At 29.6% G+C, this 19,966-nt stretch overlaps 2 protein-coding genes and 2 long non-coding RNA genes across 4 annotated transcripts; 2 read left to right on the top strand and 2 right to left on the bottom strand.

The window, feature by feature from the left end:
• The first annotated feature begins 1,191 nt into the window (after positions 1-1,191).
• On the top strand, positions 1,192-2,743 carry LOC126552010 (uncharacterized). Its single transcript, XR_007605867.1, has 2 exons — positions 1,192-2,180; positions 2,487-2,743. It is a non-coding gene; the product is annotated as an uncharacterized LOC126552010 (long non-coding RNA).
• A 4,727-nt stretch (positions 2,744-7,470) lies between these two features.
• On the bottom strand, positions 7,471-8,997 carry LOC126552012 (uncharacterized). The gene is made up of 3 exons (XR_007605868.1): positions 8,599-8,997; positions 7,686-7,816; positions 7,471-7,619 (listed from the first exon to the last, which is right to left on the bottom strand). It is a non-coding gene; the product is annotated as an uncharacterized LOC126552012 (long non-coding RNA).
• A 2,143-nt stretch (positions 8,998-11,140) lies between these two features.
• On the bottom strand, positions 11,141-11,836 carry LOC126552304 (chromobox protein homolog 5-like). The gene is made up of 2 exons (XM_050206997.1): positions 11,680-11,836; positions 11,141-11,484 (listed from the first exon to the last, which is right to left on the bottom strand). Exons 1-2 carry the CDS (start codon positions 11,683-11,685, stop codon positions 11,239-11,241), a joined length of 252 nt encoding a protein of 83 aa, XP_050062954.1. The 5' UTR covers positions 11,686-11,836; the 3' UTR covers positions 11,141-11,238.
• A 149-nt stretch (positions 11,837-11,985) lies between these two features.
• On the top strand, positions 11,986-19,867 carry LOC126552303 (uncharacterized). The gene is made up of 3 exons (XM_050206996.1): positions 11,986-12,202; positions 16,115-16,237; positions 18,285-19,867. The coding sequence occupies exon 3, from the start codon at positions 18,342-18,344 to the stop codon at positions 19,569-19,571; it is 1,230 nt and encodes a 409-aa protein (XP_050062953.1). The 5' UTR covers positions 11,986-12,202; positions 16,115-16,237; positions 18,285-18,341; the 3' UTR covers positions 19,572-19,867.
• Positions 19,868-19,966: the final 99 nt, after the last annotated feature.

Consider the following 19,966-nt stretch of genomic DNA (forward strand, 5'->3'; position numbering starts at 1 on the left):
GTTTTGGTTTAGGCTCTTCTAAGACGCATTCCCGAAGTCGAGGGTCTTTGAACACCCCCCCCTAGGTGTATTTTTGAAAATGTTTAATTTTTGTACAATGTTTCTGAAACTCGGGAACTGGGTAGTTTGAAGGTCGGTGATCAAATTTGGCGTCTTGTGTCGAGACCGTAGAAGCCGTTTTTCCCTGTAATTTGGGGCTTCAAAAGTTCAAAATTTACATTTTTTTCGGTTTTTTTGGAATAGGCACTAAGATTTGGGCGCAACAAACCGTTTTTGTGATTGAATATTATAGAGGACTTTGCGCCGAATCGATGGGTTCCGAGATCGACGTTATGCGACTTGTGGTTCGGGAGTTATGATTTTTCGTATGTTTTTTGTACTTAGAAAATTACGTAGTAACGTGTTTTTTGGATTTTGAATTTTCGATCGATCACTATGAAACTCGAGATTCTGGTATTTTAGCGTACGACAATTCAAAAAGGGTCTATGGTCGAAGTACCTACGACCATTATTTCACCCGTAATCTGAGAAGCAAAAAGTTGAATAACACATAAAATTATTTTTCGTATAACCATACGTTTCCTTATGGTATACGTCTGTTTAATGTTTTAAGTAATAATTATTTTGAACTTTTTGTTTATATGCCACTTAAACAACACGTTTTTGAAAAATCTAAACTATAGAACTTACGAAGTATCCAACGGGGATCAATTTTATCTCTTATGATTTTCGTCCTATCTATGACGGTTTTCCCGGAAAACAGCTGGAAAACGTGATTTTCCGAATTACGAAATCGTCAGTTTTCCCGGTAAACCGATGGCCGAACGAACATTTTGCATAGAGGTCGATTTGTTCTCCGAGGGATTCTACACTAGGATCAGTTTTTCATTTTTCCAAAAAGTCATAATTTAAAACTTTTAATTTTTAAAAGCCATTTGACGTATACGATGTTTTTAAAAAACCTAAATAACACGTTTTTGAAAAATCTAAACTATAGAACTTACGAAGTATCCAACGGGGATCAATTTTATCTCTTATGATTTTCGTCCTATCTATGACGGTTTTCCCGGAAAACAGCTGGAAAACGTGATTTTCCGAATTACGAAATCGTCAGTTTTCCCGGTAAACCGATGGCCGAACGAACATTTTGCATAGAGGTCGATTTGTTCTCCGAGGGATTTTACACTAGGATCAGTTTTTCATTTTTCCAAAAAGTCATAATTTAAAACTTTTAATTTTTAAAAGCCATTTGACGTATACGATGTTTTTAAAAAACCTAAATAACACGTTTTTGAAAAATCTAAACTATAGAACTTACGAAGTATCCAACGGGGATCAATTTTATCTCTTATGATTTTCGTCCTATCTATGACGGTTTTCCCGGAAAACAGTTCGTAAGCTAAATACAATAATATTTGAATTTAAAAATACATAAATTTGAATTATACAATAATTGTACATAATTTTACAATAATTTTTAAAGTTGAAAATACTTAAATTTGGGAAATGCATTGGGATATTTTGGGTTTTAATGTTGGTACACCTGCTTTTGAGTTCGGCCCCGATTTATTCGTTTATTCTATGATAATTCCATGAAAATTATTCTGCCTGTTATCTCGGGGCCGAACTGTACTAGCCCCCACCTTGACCTTATAGCTAATTGGCAATTGATAATACCGTGGTGCTAAACATGAAAAATTAAATTTTTGTTTTTATTTTGTGCTAAATAGTAAGTTTAATAATGATTTAATAGTTGTCAGTTTTTGACGTTTTTGTAGGTATATAGAAAAAAACATGTGTATTTGATTGCCATTTGTTACGTTTATGTACAGAAGAAAACATTAATAACTATCATAATTAACAATTACCTATGAATGCAATTAATCGCTATCCAGCGGAAACACATAGAACACGACACCCAGCAGCAGCATATATAGCTTAAATTAATAAGTATTCATATCGTAATAATTAATAGTGTATTAATTTTATTTATTTACAGTTAAACAAGGATTTATATATTTGTTTCCACACAGCAATATTGCTTTGGAAAATTTATTAGTGTACAAATATGGTATGGAGTGAAACGTTGTTAGATCAAAAGTTAACATTGAAGATATAAAAGTTCTGAGTTCTACAATAAATGGATTGTTTGTATGAATATATATACACATTTTTTTATAGTAAGTAATGCTTTCTCATACATTAAATACCTGAGTAAAACACTATTTGCCGTCCCACTTTGAATCAGACTGCGGACTGTCAGTTATGCTTGAATACATTAAATTAAAAATTCAATAATATATTAAATGCATAACTGGTGTGGTTACAAATTGTGTTTTAAAGCTATGTATGATGATTGATTTTCAACTTGTGGCGTGCTTTAACTCTATAGTCTAATTATTGCTGTACATTTTAATTACATCATTTCTGACACAATAAACAGAAGAAATCATTAGTATCGTAATTAATAGTTCTGTCTTTTTCAGGAATGCAATTTATCGCTATCCAACGACAACACACAGAACACGATACCCATTCCACACATTCATCTTCCTGGTGACAACGGTGTTTATCGGAGTGACAGTTACAGTATAGGCATATGTTTGTCATGTCTTCAGAATTTTCCAAGAGATAGGTCTTTAAATTTTCTCTGTGAATGTTAGGATCAAACTCTAAACTAAACTTAGAACTGTCCATAATTGTAAATGCATAATATATAATATAAACTCCACAATTAAATGTATCTTTTTGTATCGGAATGTTTTCTAAAGGGCATGCAATTAGTGTTAACGGTGGACATTGTCTGTCGTCACCGTATACAACATTTGATTGCAATGTTTCAAGTACCTTTTTGAAACGAAGTTTTGATGTTCGACTGTCGATGTCATATGGATTACTTGGATCCATAATGTAACACTGTCTGGTTTTGAAATTTATAAAAACTACAATCCAGTGAGAATTGTTATTCACTAACCACGGTAGGATAACCATACTGTTTTGTGTGAAAGTAATTTTGTCATACTCTTCGCCTATTTCTCTTTTTCCCATTAGCTGAGTCACCATATTACATGATAAAATGTGTGTGTTTCTTAAACGTAACTTAAAAGCATAAGATAACAAACAAATATCAATAACAAAGTTACACAACCAATTTTCTCTAGACAATGAATCAAAATCTAAGAAGTAAAGGTCAGTTAGAATGTCTTGATTTTGATCACTAGATATGTAACTATATTTTCCGACCAAATAATCTTTATTCTTTGGCATTTTAATTGGTTTGTAATATTTCAAATCTCTGGGGAGCATATTTTGGTAAAAATCTTTTGATGGCACTGTTTTACGAAAAGGAGATTTATGACTTCCTGGTGTCGAAACCGATTTCATTAAACAATTATCATCATATTGTTTACTTAAATCGTGTACAATCAGAGCATTATTACAAGACTCATCTACAGTTAGCCTAGTCTCATTGTCACATTTTATGACCACAACGTTTTCAATACTATCAACCACTTTGGGCAAAATGTTATTTTCATCTGCTATAGTGGTCGAAGACTTTGGAATTTTTAACGATAGGGCTTTGAAGGGACGGTACTTGGTATGTTGTAGATGTTTATGTTGTTTTTCTTTTTTTCCCCAACTTTCTGTTGCGTCTAAATGGTTATGATTAGACACTTCTGAGATTTTAGCCTTACTGTCAAAATCAAGTGCACGCGTACAAGTTTTTTTTCTAATATTGTACTTTATTTGTTTGTGCACATTCATCACACGCCCTCTCATAAGTCTTAAAAACCGACCGCATTTTAACCTTCGATCGCCTTCAAGTATGTCAATTTTTACTGTTTTAAACCAAGATTCAACGGTGGCATTACTCTGGCGGGTTTCAATACCATTGTTGATTTTATTATTCATAATTGGTGTCCAAAGTGCTAAGAAAGGTACACACTTGAGTATAAATTGGTGTAAATATGATTCATCGTAATATTCATTACTTATATTTTCTATATTTATGGAACAATCTAAAAGCCTAGATTTAACATGTTCTTTGATCGACTGAAATCTACAGTACATCATGGAATTACTTGTATCTGATTCACATAGAAATTTATTTATTTCTTGTGAGTAATCTTCGCCTTCGTTGTTCGATTCATTCGACAATTGATGGTTGACATTACACTTGTCTTTCATCGTACTAATAGCGTATTTGGTTTCTACTGTTCTATATGGAGACAATAATATTACTGAAAATATTTTGAACCAATTTTCAACATCTTCCAAACTCTCTGCATTAAACAGTAAACATATCCAATCAATAACATCATTTCTTTTCATTTTGTCTACAGTCTTACAACTGTTTGTCTCCGATTGAAAATATGTATAGACATGGTTTACTAAGATTTTTGTGTAATGATTCGCACAGATGTTTATGATTGTGACATTAGTCCCTACATTGTTTTCAACCAATACTCTGTAACACCAGTTAAGGTAATCAAATATGGAAGTAAAACCATTCCATCCAATGCTCAAGGCATTCATTTGTGCATAACTGAAATCTGTCACTATATTTGTGAATACAGGCCAAGTCAGTTTGTGTTTCAAAACAAATGCTTTAAAAGCGGTCAACCATTGTGAAATCGCAACTATGTCGTGTGCTGAACTAATCATTTCAACAACGGGACACGTGACACTAGAGTTTCTAGGTAAAGGGACATTAACAACTACAACATAGTATAGAACTCTTTTGCTTTTATTGTTAATTTTCCTGACCAATGTACCAGTTGCATCTAAATAACCAGTTACTGGTTTTTGATTTTTAATCAGTTTTTTTAATATATCCAACTGTTCTTTACTATAGCAGTGCACAGATGGTATACCGACATGCTGTACAAAGTCATTTTCTTTATCGTTACACATCAATACAATATCATGAAAATCATCTTTATCATAATCATCAGCGGTCAACGCCTCTGATCTGATTTTTCTGATTACATCATCTGATTTAATATTTTGCAAATTGCCACAATTCAACTGGGTGGGTGATGCCATATCAACATTGTCTGACCTAAAGGAAAACGCTTTAGTTTTTTTAAGCGCTTCCTTGTTCAAGTCTCGCTGAAACCCTTTGACGTGGTTTGTAAGACCATTGTCATCAGGATTGTGATGATAATTCAAACTAGAACTATACACCTTTGCCACGAACGTACCGTTTGTTAGTTGAACTTTAATCCTAAAAGTCTTACACCCTTCATGGCTACAATACATGTATACATTGCAATGATTTTTAAAATATCTGACCATTTTTGCATTAACGACGCATGTATTGTTCACAGTTCTTATGCGCTTTCTGAACATAATAGGATATTTAGTCTTATCCAAACAGGTTTCACCTTTGGGATTAATGTAATTCATAAGAGACCATTCTTCAAATGAAAACTTGAAAGATCCTTCATAACACACAAAATCATGGTTATCACATTGTTTTGGAAATTGATTTTTTGTTTTCAAAGGTAAAACAATACCAGACTTAACAGGCGTTTTCTTATAGAAAGCATTCCTGAGGGGGCTTGGTACATGATGTTTTCCCTTTGTTGTTTTGCATGGTGTAACAAATACAGATTCATCCACTATGTTTTCTGGTAGTATTGGAGTACTACTAGGTAATAGTGGATCCTTTATCATCAAACTGAAATCACTTTGTGGGGATACGATAGTGTGTTCAAATGAAACATTATCTTTTTGCACAAGTTCAGGCTCTGTGTGATCAGAATATGAAATGCAGTTTTCAAAAGTACCATTGTCGTTACCAGAATTTTCATTAAAACAAAAACTATCTGAATCAGTTATGTCTGTGTTATCCACTCGTAGACAAGAGGACAAGTTGAGGTACTTTTTGCTTTCTCTGTACACTTTACGTCTATTAGCATTATTTATAGTAACTTTAATGTGCCTACATATCTCATTTAGAGTTTTGTAATTGTAATTTATAAAATCGTTGGCCGTGTAATTACAATTCTCAATACACTTTATTATTTTACTACTATTCATTTCTGATTTATTAGCCACATCATCACAGTTCATAGTTTCAATACACTTACGAAGAGATGAATTTTTCTTTTAATAGCATTGACTAATGATTTTTTTAAATTGCGATCATTATCTTTTTTGAAGATAATCGTGCAGATATTACTTACACAACTATCTGAAACCGAGACATTCTCAAAATTTAATTCTGGATATTCAGATTTAATATAATGAGCTATCTCTTGCAATTTATCTTTTAAACTCATCTTTTAGCTTATGTGTCGGAAACAGTAACTCGTCGACACTTTTATACGCCTGAAACAGTAACTCGTCGGCGGTTTTGTGTCTGAAACAGTAACTCGTCGACACTTTTATACGCCTGAAACAGTAACTCGTCGGCTGTTTTGTGTCTGAAACAGTAACTCGTCGACACTTTTATACGCCTGAAACAGTAACTCGTCGGCTGTTTTGTGTCTGAAACAGTAACTCGTCGACACTTTTATACGCCTGAAACAGTAACTCGTCGGCTGTTTTGTGTCTGAAACAGTAACTCGTCGACACTTTTATACGCCTGAAACAGTAACTCGTCGGCTGTTTTGTGTCTGAAACAGTAACTCGTCGACACTTTTATACGCCTGAAACAGTAACTCGTCGGCTGTTTTGTGTCTGAAACAGTAACTCGTCGACACTTTTATACGCCTGAAACAGTAACTCGTCGGCTGTTTTGTGTCTGAAACAGTAATTCGTCGACACTTAAAGCTGTCAGAGTGTATACTCCTCGGACAGCTACAACAAACTACAACTAAAACTAAAAAATTAAAATTAAACGAAATAAAAAAATTAAAATTAAATGAAATAAAAACAATGTTAAAAATAAAACACAATAAAAAATTAACAATATTATATATTTATAACAATTAAATGTTTATAATAAACACTGTATAATAACAAAATTGAAAACACGAGGAATAATTCGAATAGTAAATATTTCTAACAATTAAATGTTTAGAATTAACACTTGAAGAATACCGAAGTGAATTCGCAAGGAAAAAACTGCGGAAAACCAAATTGAAAGCGCGAGGAAAAAATCGGAGAAATACAGATTAGAAAACTTGAATAAAAACCTGGATCACTTGTGCCTGTAAATACATACATTTTAATTAATGTAATTAACAATAAATATTACTGCATACAATAATATTTTACACTTTAAGAAATCATCATTAAACTTGTGACAATGCGACACTGACACACATGTACAAATACAACACAATATTATAAAAATACAAACATATTAAAGACATGATTATTTTAAATTGAAAAATAAGTATGAATCGTTTACAAATTATTATTACTAGGAAAACAAACACTAATTTTAATAAAAATCTTCATATTGTACAAATATTGTAATACATGTGGTGACGATTGTCACTTTTTCAAATATTGCATATTTAAACAAAAAATAATAGACAGGTATGATTTTAATAATTAAAATAAGGTTTTAAGCCTAAAAAGGATACAATAACACTGAGTGATGATAAATTAAATATTGCTATCTTGTGTATAATAGTGAATGTAGACAGTAGACTGCATGAAACCTGAAAACAGATGAGAAAAATAAATATATTGAGAAATTATATTCTAAGAGAACAGATTATATTTACTTGTTTCTAGACCATTCATAAATGGAAATCTTGTCATTCAACTTATTTTGCAACAGCTTGTGGATTGAAATACTCAAAACATAAACACTCCTTCAATGATTAGAACTGTGACTAGATATTATGATTCATACCTATCAAATAATAAACTTTATATAAATATTTTTGTCATTAATTCTGGTACTCGGCAGTACCAAATTTTTTTTACAATAACAAAGGTATTTCAAATATAAACAATCATACGTCTGGATATGACGACATACACTTAAGCATTAATTATATTATATTATATAAAAATTTATCAGCACCTACAATAATGTTTATATGTATAAAATATTAATTTTATTATTTCTATAGCTATTTATTGACAGAGAAATACATAAGTACTTTTATATGAGATGCTAATATTGAAGCCAATTAAAATCCAGAATCAATCTTAATAATTAAATGCATTAACTATTTAAATAGTGTAGGTATTGATTTTAAAAATAATTTATTATAATATTTTTAATTGTTTGAGTGTATCTAATATAATTAGTAATTAATATTGAAAAATATAAATCAAATACAATATTACCTTAAAACATAAAGAAACAGTTCTGTTATTTTTAAACCTGTTAAAATCATTAAGATTATTTTTTTAAGTTTATAGAATATAACTTGAATATGTAATACATTAGTTTTCTAAGCTCAAAATGTCCATCCATCTTCTTAATGTGCCTACAATATATCTAATAACTACATAGATCTCTATAAAATATTGAGGGAGGCTCAAATAATTGGTATCAAACAGATAATGTAGTTGTGGATATTTTTCGTTTGCATTAACAATCATTATGTGGATAGTTAAACGAAATATTACAATGCACTTAAATAAAATACAACTAGATAATTAAATAACTAAGAAAATACTTACATTTACAAATAATGGTTTTACCACAATATCTTTAAACTTTTAAACAACATGGCAACGTATATTTGTTAGAACTTAGACACTTAGTACGTGTATTATGGACTATGGACTATTGACTATGGAGAGATTAATAAGTTATAACCTAACTTTCTAGTTTCTATTATTATTGGTTTGCTACAATTTTACAAATCATAATGGTATGATGACAATATGTTCGGTATAATTATCGTGGTAATATTTATTTATAATATACTTTTAAAACAGATAATTATTACATGACATAGTGCGACATCTTGTGTTTTATAACGGTGAAGTAACTTAGAAATGGCAATATAAATGTTTGGCGCCTGGAATTAAACATAATGCAGCAACACATACAAGGTTTCTTATCACTATTCGTCTGAAAAACAGTCACCTAGCTTTGGTCACCCAACTTCACACACGTGTCATAGGACATAGGTTAAAATATATATTTCCAGTTATTCTTATTAGGTATTATCGGTATATGGCTCGAAATTATAATGTTTATATTAATAATAAGTAGTTAAATTAAAAAATATATAATATTATAATATACATAAAAACTATTTTTTTTTTTTATGTCGATTTCTAAATGCAATCGAATATACGATATGATTTTAATTTGTAACATTTTTAAGCGTTTTTGAAAAAATTTACTTAGTACTAGAAAAATATATTCTTAAGGACTTAATACAATATATGATTTCTTTTATACCTATTAGACAAATATAATAATATCAATAATTCAAAAGAAACTGCTATTAAACGACAACTCAAATTGAATTTGGTGATAATCATGGCTAAATAAGGTTAGATTAAGTTGCAATCATACCTAGTTATTTAGCCATGGGCGATGGTATAATGTATATAGTATTATGCACGGCAGACTAACTGCGACGTCGGGCGGAGAGAGACAAAAGTATCACGGCGGCCGTGTTAACGCGAAGACCGCCTAGCCGGCGCTAGGCGGCGGCAGCTTTAGAGATAATAAATATTACAATACTACTAGGCACATTGTTATATAATACACTGAACAGATAAAAATTAACCATAAATAACAATAATAAAATTCACAAGGTACATTGTGACTGTTTGTGTGTGTGTGTGTTGGTCGGCGGTGAGGCATATTATAATGTATTAATTTCATACGTTCGCTCGAACACAATATAGGATAACAATATAGTTTTTCAATTTTTAAAAATTCTATATGAACATATTATTTAAAAAGTTATGTTATGTGTTGCCTCCATTTATATCTTAATTGAATGGTAAAAGGTTTTAATGTGCTAGACGAATACTGAATCATTTATTAGCAAAATAAAAGTTGTTACAGTATAACTACTTATAATTTTAAACCCAAATAATGTTTTTCAATTTATAAAAATCTTATATAAAAATATTATACAAAATGTTATGTTATGTTTTGCCTCCATTTATATCTTATTTGAATGGTAAAAGACTTAAATATTTGCAATGAATACTGAATCATTTATTAATCATTTTTATGTTTATTTCATGTAGATACATAGGTAGGTAACTCTGATATAGTAGTATCAATTTAAGATGATAATAAATATAGTAGAAAGCATTGATGCATTTAAAATTAAAATATCTAATGTATATTAATTGTATTAATGCTCATATGTTTTAATTTAAAAAAAGCTACTTAATTAATGAAATGTATGTTTACAATTTATATTATTAAAGTATGCAATGACATACATTATGCTAGGTGTTACAATACAGAGTTTTGTCTATTTCTGTAGGTTTGTTATGGCGATGCTTTACTGCTTTAATGACTTTCTTGTTGTTAAGAATGTATTCCTTATAATATCATGTAAATAAAATGGTAGAATTCTTATACTAAGGTTTGTATGTCTGTTGTTAACATGATAAGTTTTAAGCATACAATGTTGCAAGTTTAATTCAAGTGTTTTTGCACATGTATGTTGGGTACAAATGAGTCGTCAATCTAGGATTAATCCAAGATATTTTACAATCATAGTTATTGAAATTTTAGTACCATGAAAATTAACAAGTGGACATTGTCCATGCTTAAGAGTGAAGGTGATGTAATTTAATATATCTTAATTGACCTTTATCCTTCATTTATTATACCAATCTTTCATAAGGGAGAGATAGATTTGAAGGTTATTCAATACAATATTATAGAAATAATAAGTTTATCATCTGCATAGTCTGCCACTACCGTATTAGGTGTGGTTGGTTGGTCTTAATAAATCATTAAGTTCAAAACTTTATTTAATTTTATTTAATGAACACATTTATAATATTACCTCATTCATGATATGACTATTTGATAATTTTTAATCATTAACAAATAATTCCTTATAACACAATTGAAACTTTTACGATTGATTTTAGAATAGAATAATAATAACTATTTAATTCACCATGTTACTGGTGTTACATGTAATGAGGTAGGTATAAGATTTTTGATATTAAATGGTTTCTCAGAATTGAAGTAGACAAAAAGGATATTGGATAATATTTTCATACAACATTTTTGTTTTTGAAATCAAACTTTATTTTTTCAAAACATGGATTTTTTTTAGCATATCAATGGCTCCACGAAATAAAAAATGAAATTATATTTACTATTTATGATTGTAGAAACTGAATGGCAAGTCGTTCATAAAAGATTACCAGGATCAATGGAAATTTATCTCTTGCAAATTTGTGCGTGACATATGATGGGTCCTCGGTGTCTTTCCACTTCACTAAACAATATCTTACTCCTCGGATTTCAACAACCGCAAGTATTCGCCATGGTATGAGTCCGCATTCATAACCATTTATAAAAATGTCCTTGTCTGGATCGTATTTCTTGCGGTCGCTCATGACATCCTGTTAGTATAAAAATGTAATTATATGTAGGTGTTTAATAGTTTTATTAGTATTTTCTACATGAACTAATTGTACTTAGTATACAACCGGAACAAATCGAATATTATGTCTAATACATAATTTGATGAATAAGAGCAGAATATTAAACAACTACACGGTCCATACGTGTAATTTGAGTAATGAGTAGGTACTTACCGTCATTTTGGTGGACGTCGAAGAAAAAATATAATATCGAATATTATATTAAAACGTTTGAAGCGTATATATTATCAATAGATTGTAGTGTACGCAACAACTGATAGTACGTACGGTTGTGAACTTGTAGTCGTAATGGTGAACACTGATCACTGAACGCCGTCGATACCGGCGATGACGTAAAACGAATAGCGACTAGTGCGACCCAGGTTCGCGTCTGCGCGTTCACAATTTTAATTTCGCACGACGCAGTTACAGGTAAAACGTGCGTCGACTCCAGCGCCGTTTAGCGTCGTTTCATTTATCAGTATCACGCCGGCGTGCATGCGTCAGCAGACGGCAGTTGTGAATGACGAGCTCATACTAATTTATTTAAACAATAGATAGTTACTAGATAGTGAACGTTTTTTATTTTATTATATTTAAAGTAAGTATTTTTACTTATACAGATAATTGAGAATGAAAAACGTTTTTTCGAACGGCGTATTACAAATGGTTTTCATTGAATATGGCTCACTCCTAGGTAAGCCCGGATTATCTACCAATACCTACTAATTTGATACATAATAAAAATTTAAAAACTGATTTATTTCGATTAAATTAACTGTATTATTTAACAATTAAACGCAAAGGTTCAAAAATCAATATGGATAATACTATAATGTCATATTATTGTAGTCGATCTAGACTATTTAAAACTCAAAATACCTAATGAATGCATGCATTATAGATTATAGAATCTTGTAAAATTAACTAAGTTATTATTAACACATTGTTTTATTATATTATAAATAATATTCCATTTTTATTATATATTCCATTTTTCTATTGGATTTGGGTAATTGCTTTAAATTTTGTAACTATTTATTGTTTGCTGATGATTTAAAAATATTTGCCAAAGTTTCATCTTTAGATAATTTTAATTTAATCCAAAATGACCTAAACAGTGTCAATGATTGTTTTTGGTGTCGCTCTAATGGTCTTAAGTCAAATACAACCAAATGTTTCAAAATGTCGTTTTTCCGTACTAAGTCTAAATTAAACTTTTCCTATTAAATTAATTAAGACAAACTCACTGAAATTGATTCATGTAATAATCTAGAGGTGGTATTCCATTCTAACTTATTATTTTCCTCCAACATTGATAACTTATGTTCAAAAGCACTTAGAAGGCTTGGATTTATAACTCTTAATACGAAAGAATTTAACAATGAAACCTGCTTTAAAATTTTATATACCTCGTTAGTTAGACCAATTCTTGAATTCTCCTCTGTCCTTTGGAATCCTACACAAATTAGACCTATTAAATCATTTGAGCGAGTCCAAAGAAAGTTTTTACACCGAATTGGGTATAAGAGAAAATTGTATTGTCAAGTAAATCCACCTATTTTAGTGTCTCTATCATTAATCCAAGCCAGTATCAATTTAGAATCCCTGGTTTCTAGACACAATTTTATAGATATTCGCTTAATGTCAAAATTAATAAATGGTGATATATCTCGTCCAGACCTATTACAATTGTTAAATTTTAATGTTCCTCAATTTAATTCATGGCATCATCCTACTTTTTCAATACCATTTCATCGTACCTCTTATGGTTATAATATTCCTTTAGACCTTGTTGCTCGAGAATGTAATGAGCTGAGAAATGTGGACCTATTTTTTACCCAAAATTTATAGTTTGTAAGCTTGGTCTCTGTAATATGTTGTAATTGTCTTCTTTATCTAATGCTATTGTTCAAATTATATTTGTGTTATTGTATTTTCGTTATTTAATTTAGAAATCATTAATATAGTATGTTCATAACCTTGTATTATTAAGTTATATATACTGTACTTGAGCCTACAAAGGTGTTTATATCAATAAAATAAAATAAAATAAATATTGAATTATATATTCAACTAATATATGAGATATATATTAGACTAATATGTTTGATTATTAACTGTTGCTAATTAACTTATTGTCACATTTAACCAATTAATGAATGATAAAGTATAGTATTCCAGTAGGTAAAAGTATTTAAATACTGTTTTGAACATTTGTTATACCTATTTTTTTAATAATATTTTAAATTTAACAAGAAATTATTCCAACTAATTCAGTTAAAGAGATACTGGATTGAGAGTATGTTATTGTATTAAATGTTAAAAAAATTATGTGGTTGAGTTTATACGGTTAGGTTCAAAAAAGTCTTCGAAAGAAATTTGATTGGCAAAAATTAATTTGGAGGACGACTCACAACATAGTAATAGGTATTTGTGACTCTGTAAACTTATAACATCTATTAAATCTATTTGACTATAGAACAATATTTCTCAACCTTTGTTTAACTCAAAGGGCGAACACACTACTAAAATATTTCATACTTTGCGACATACAATTTAAAAATAAAAATAATATAAATACATATGATGTATTGCTGTATGTGTAGCTATACAAAGTGTCACCTATTTCTATAGCCTTGTTATGGCAATGCTTTACTGCTTTTGTAACTTTCCTGTTATTAATAATTTGTTCCTTATTATAACATTTAAATGAAATGGTGGAATTAGTTAAAGCATTAGTAATGAATAAATAAATAGAAGGTGTAACATATTCTCGAACCTAACTTAAAATATACAAATACAAATAATAATAGCTTCAGAACTACTCATTATTTAGATTATTTTATTCTCCGTTGTTACAGTATTGATATATTTTACACATAAGGTCCTTCTACCTATTACTTTATAATAGTATAAATTATAAATGATCGTTAATTAAACAACTGTACATTTTATTACAAAAAAAGTTTTTATGATGAATAGGTTAATACTCAACTAGAATAAAACAAAATTTAAAATATTTTCATATTATTACTCAAAACAGTTTCAGTTGAAAAAGTACATATTCCTTTAAAAGCAATGCATACATTTGAAAATTCTTATCTTATTCTCATTTAGATCACTTAAATTATTTAAATTCTAATAATTATTATGTTTACTTTTATGGTAGCGTTATTTATAAAAACTTTTGTAATAATTCAACATTACATAGGTATTATAACAGTGAATACTATAAATTCAATCGACAAGATACAATTATATGTGTGGTATATCTTTAGATATCACATACATAGCCATAATTTAAAAATAAATGAGATTATTTAATTGTATTAATTATAGCTTTTTATAAAAATATTTGATTATTATTATCAATATAATACCACACAAAAGTTTTGGTGACTCGGTGAATCACAAAATACATGTTCAAGCCACCTCTGGGTTTTGGTATAGGTATATTAAATATAGCATGTTAAAACATAAAAATAAAATGCATATAATAGCATAGGTACCTATTAAAAGCACCTTAATAAGACAAGTCATTTTTTCCAACTTCTATGTTTATTGATTAATTTTAATACTTTAATACTACCTTAATTACCAGGTTATTAGGAAAAAAAGTACTTATCTGAATAATTATGAAAAAAAAAATATAAAAATAATAGGTAGCTATAATTATTAAAGACTGAATTTTACATATAATGCATATTCACATTTCTTAAGTTATCATATGCAGTAAATGGATGTTTATCAATCATACTTAAATAAATAATGTTACAAATTTTTATTTTACATATTTTTGCATATTTTAATTTTTTTTAAAAATATAATATTATCTACGTTTAGGTTGACTATTATTTATAATTAACTATTTAACTTAAATTAAAACTATTTTTTGGATAATTGTCGAAAGTATTAGAAAGATTGAAGTTTGTTACTCATACATGCTTTAGAAATAGGTATTTGAACTAGTTACAAATTCTATTAATAATCTTTCGGAAAATGAAAATAGAGTATTAAATAAAAAAAAAATATGTTCTAAAATCTTTAATAAAAATTAAGGCTTGCTAGGTTCAAGATAATGTCTAAAATATACCAAGGTGAAATATTAATTTTAAAGCGTTCTTATCGTTTTACCATTTTACCAATAACGAATAAATTGTATATTTTTTTATCACATTCATAAAATAGGTGTATCGTGTATAATATTGGTAGCTTATTTTTTAATCACAAATGTTTTAGTTTTATAACTTTACAATGAATAAATAGCTGTAATAATCAAAATTTATTTTGCATATTTGAGTTTATTAAGTGCATATTTGAATGCATATTTTAAAATTTTAAATGCATATAAATCTGGTCTTTATTTTTAATAATGCAACTTTATAATATTAATTTATAATATAACAAATTATATTATATTATTATTATATTATATAATTTATAATATTACAAAATCTTGTCGCTGCATAACACTTGTGTCTGAAATTATTATGTACGTGTGAGTTGTGCCCTGTTAAAAAAAGAACATAGCCTATTTTAGTCAGGAGTATCTTTTAAGATAACGTAGTTGCACTCCAGGTATACATTATTTTTTAATATGTTTCAGACTTTTAAAGATGCTCATCGTTGGAACGCAGTACTAATTTTGAATAATAACTATCGCAATTTGGATGAAAGCATGAGGGTGTTCTAACAACTACTCATTGAATTATTTTGTTTACTAATTCAGGTAAGACTATATGCTTTTGATGTTTAAACGAACCTCTTATGTCTCTATGCCCAATACAACTCAGTTCTCAGTTGTCTTTACTATATATGCTTTAACGCTCACTTGTTTGTCGATATTTCAACTGACGAATGTTTTAAATTAAATATATATATAGAATTAAATTAAATTTGTAATATACATTTTAAATTAAGTTAATGTTGGGAAAGAATCAATATTAATATTGGACCAAAATTCACTTTACCGACCCCCTACGATTTTCAATTTTTTTTTTTAAATGACATATTTTTTATGCTTGAAACAATGATGTAGATGATTTTTTTTTTGTAGCATAATCAGTAGGTATTTAAGCCTACTAGGCTTCTAAGAAGATTACCTATAACCTCGAAACTAAGTTCGTGTACCAAATTCTGATTTCACCAACATTTTTTCAACCGAAAAATAATTATGTTCTACAACTAGTAAAAATACGTAGAAAAAAAAATTAAAATTAGTTTATAGATGCTGCACGTATCACTCAAGTAACGTGCGCACAAGCACATAAACGTAAAAGCACAAACTTTGGAAACTTCTAAAATAGTAGTTTCCACTGTTTCCAGTAAAAAAATTAAAAATAATGAGAGCGTTGGTAAAGTTCATTTGTTCCTAATATTGTTTTACGCAATAATTTAAGAAGACGTATTCGCATGTGTTGTATCCGTCTTACAAGTACGTAACATAGTAAATTTACGCTCAGCAAATCACGTGTAGCTCCTATAGTTTAAAAATTAGAGTGAATCGACTTATTATGAACCTTGATAGTAAGAACATTAGTAGTGTTCGTAACTTGATTTTTTACGTTTATTTAGTGTTTAAGTGAGTAATAAGCATTCTTAATTTACGCTATATTATATACGCGTATAATTTGCTATAAAAAATTATCCTCTTATATTAATGCCCATGGAACATCATGCCAAATAATTTGTTAAGTTATAAGATGTTATATTTTTATATAATAATAAACATAATTAATTTTTATATAATGTTTCTAGATTATAAACATTAAATAATTTATATATTACACTTGTTGGAATGAGAAATGATTTTTTTTTTATCTTATTTTATTAAACAGTTAGTCAAGATGTTTAATTATGTAAGATGAGTTTTACTATTTACTAACGTAACTTGGATAACTGATTATCAATTTTTATTATTATATAACGAATACATAATTATTCTGAAAAACTATTCAATTTATTAATTTTTGAAACTTAACTGTTTATTATAATAATTTAAATACAAGTGTAATAGAAAGATATGACCAATGAAATATTTTAAATATTTTGTTCTATTCTACATTTTTTAATTTTTTTATACTGCACGGCATATATAATTTATAATTGCTTGCTCTAGACTCTAGAGATATAATATAAATAGATTTATTTTTATTTTTTAATACTCAAATTTAGTTTATAATTTAAAAAAAATTTAAAATTCTCTAATTTGTTTATCTAGTTTCTTTTAAATGTGATGGAAAAGACATTTTTCAAGTGGTTTATTTTTTATGAATTCTTAAATTGTCAATATTTTTTTGAAATATATTACACTCGTTACCCAATTCAAAATAATAACTTTTTTCTACATTTTCTTTTTAATCTTTAAAATTTAGTCTTAAACATTATGTAAACATTTAAAATTGTTCATACATATTTAATATACGTATTCATACATATTTAATTATTTTTTCCTTTTTGAATTAAAAATAAAGCATTTATAACGTATTAACAAGTTGAAAATAATAATCCATTTGACTTCATCATTTATTATATTATTATTTGATATTGGGCATGACACGTATTACTTCATTGAAAAAAAGGATATACAGCTACTATGTGTATAGTCGCATGCTAATTAAGACTATATTTAGTCTATTGAATATAATAAAATAAGTTCTGTATATATTTAATGCATAATATTCACTTGAACAGGTTTAAAATATGAGTAAAATAATACATTTGTTTTTGACATCGCTTACTATAATTATGTATATGTTTTAATCTTATATTTACAGTACTATATAGACGCAAGCAGCAGCTATTCGACGGTGCCACTCAGCTAATATAGTACGATGGCTGCATTGGACTATACGCAAGTAGACTTCAAAAGACTTATGAACAGAACATTAGTGTCCAAGAGTTTTGCCGACAAGGAAAAAAAATGCAGGTTCATCTTGCGGTTTGTTCCAGACATCAACATTAACAGCTGTTGCGAGACCGTCGTCGAAATATTGTTGTCGTTGGAGACCATTCTTGTAGACTTGGGCTGGACCGGAGACAGACCAGAACAACAAGATCTAAACCCGGACTGGCACAAGGCTTTGTACGCTAAAGTATTGCAATTGATCGATTATAAGTCCAAAGCAAACGTGATCGAGGACGTGTGCGAGAAAGCCGCTAGTTACGGGCACCAGCTCTGCTTGAACTTGGCGCGGTATTTGGGCGTCCCGTGGCACAGCCCGTTGCCCTATGAGTACTCAGCGTGCGACCTGGCTGCGGGCATAGGCGACTTGAACTGCCTGAAGGTGGCGTTCTACGAAGGCAGTCGGCGAAACAAGTCGACGTGCGCCGCTGCTGCGGCGGACGGACACTTGGAATGTCTACGATTCTTGCATGAGAATGGGTGCGAATGGGACGTCGAGACATGCAACCAGGCCGCGGCCGGCGGACACCTGGATTGCGTAAAATACGCCCACGAAAACGGGTGCGAGTGGGACGAGGTCGCCACGATGCAAGCGGCCGTCAACGGCCATCAATCCGTGCTCGAGTACTTGCACGAGAATAATTGTCCTTGGGACGAAGTAACGTCCTATCACGCAGCGATAAACGGACATTTGGATTGTCTGTTTTATTGTTACAAAAACGGGTGTCCTTGGGATGAGGCGACCTGTAGATATGCCGCAACTTACGGACACATAGACATTTTGAAATTCGCTCGCCAAAATGGGTGTCCTTGGGATAAAAGAACGACTGAAGAGGCTGCGAGGACTGGACAGTTGGAGTGTTTGCAATATTGTCACAATAACGGTTGTCCCTGGGACGAGGCCGTTTGTCATCAAGCCGCACGTAACGGTCACTTGGGCTGTTTAATATACGCCCACGAAAACGGTTGTCCTTGGGACTCCAGAACGTTTAACGAGGCTTTGTCGAACGGAAATATAGACTGCTTGAATTATGCGTTCAACAAAGGATGTCCACGAGAAGGCGAGACGTTCATATTCCATCTTCCGAACACAAATAATGAACCCGAACGAACTCCAATTGATCGCCACTTGCATAAACGTTCCAAGATTGATAAATAATCGTCTGCGATTATTATTTGATAATAATATTTGTTTTCAACTATTATCATACTCCCTAATATATGTATAAGTAATTTGACTCGTCATTTTTAACAGATTATAAATTTAAAAACGAGTAACTATTATTTGTAAAAATTATCTCATAATATTAAAAACTGTCTTATTGTATATTAAAATATGGTAAATATTTTTAAGATCATGTAGATGGGTATTTTAATAATAATTGTATTGTCGTACAAATTCATGGGTTGTATTTTTACTTATAATAAACATAAAATGTTCTGCTTATAAAAGAAATTTCTCATCTTAATCTATTCGCATACAAATATTATTATTATTAAATGTATGTCAGAATCAAAATCTATTTACTTATGATTTTTATAATTATTCAAATA

The sequence above is a fragment of the Aphis gossypii genome, chromosome X (genome assembly GCF_020184175.1).
Source record: "Aphis gossypii isolate Hap1 chromosome X, ASM2018417v2, whole genome shotgun sequence".
Classification (NCBI taxonomy): domain Eukaryota; kingdom Metazoa; phylum Arthropoda; class Insecta; order Hemiptera; family Aphididae; genus Aphis; species Aphis gossypii.

Bases quoted from the DNA above. Each gene is read 5' to 3' on its own strand.
- LOC126552303 (XM_050206996.1), top strand. From the start codon at position 18,342: ATGGCTGCATTGGACTATACGCAAGTAGACTTCAAAAGACTTATGAAC.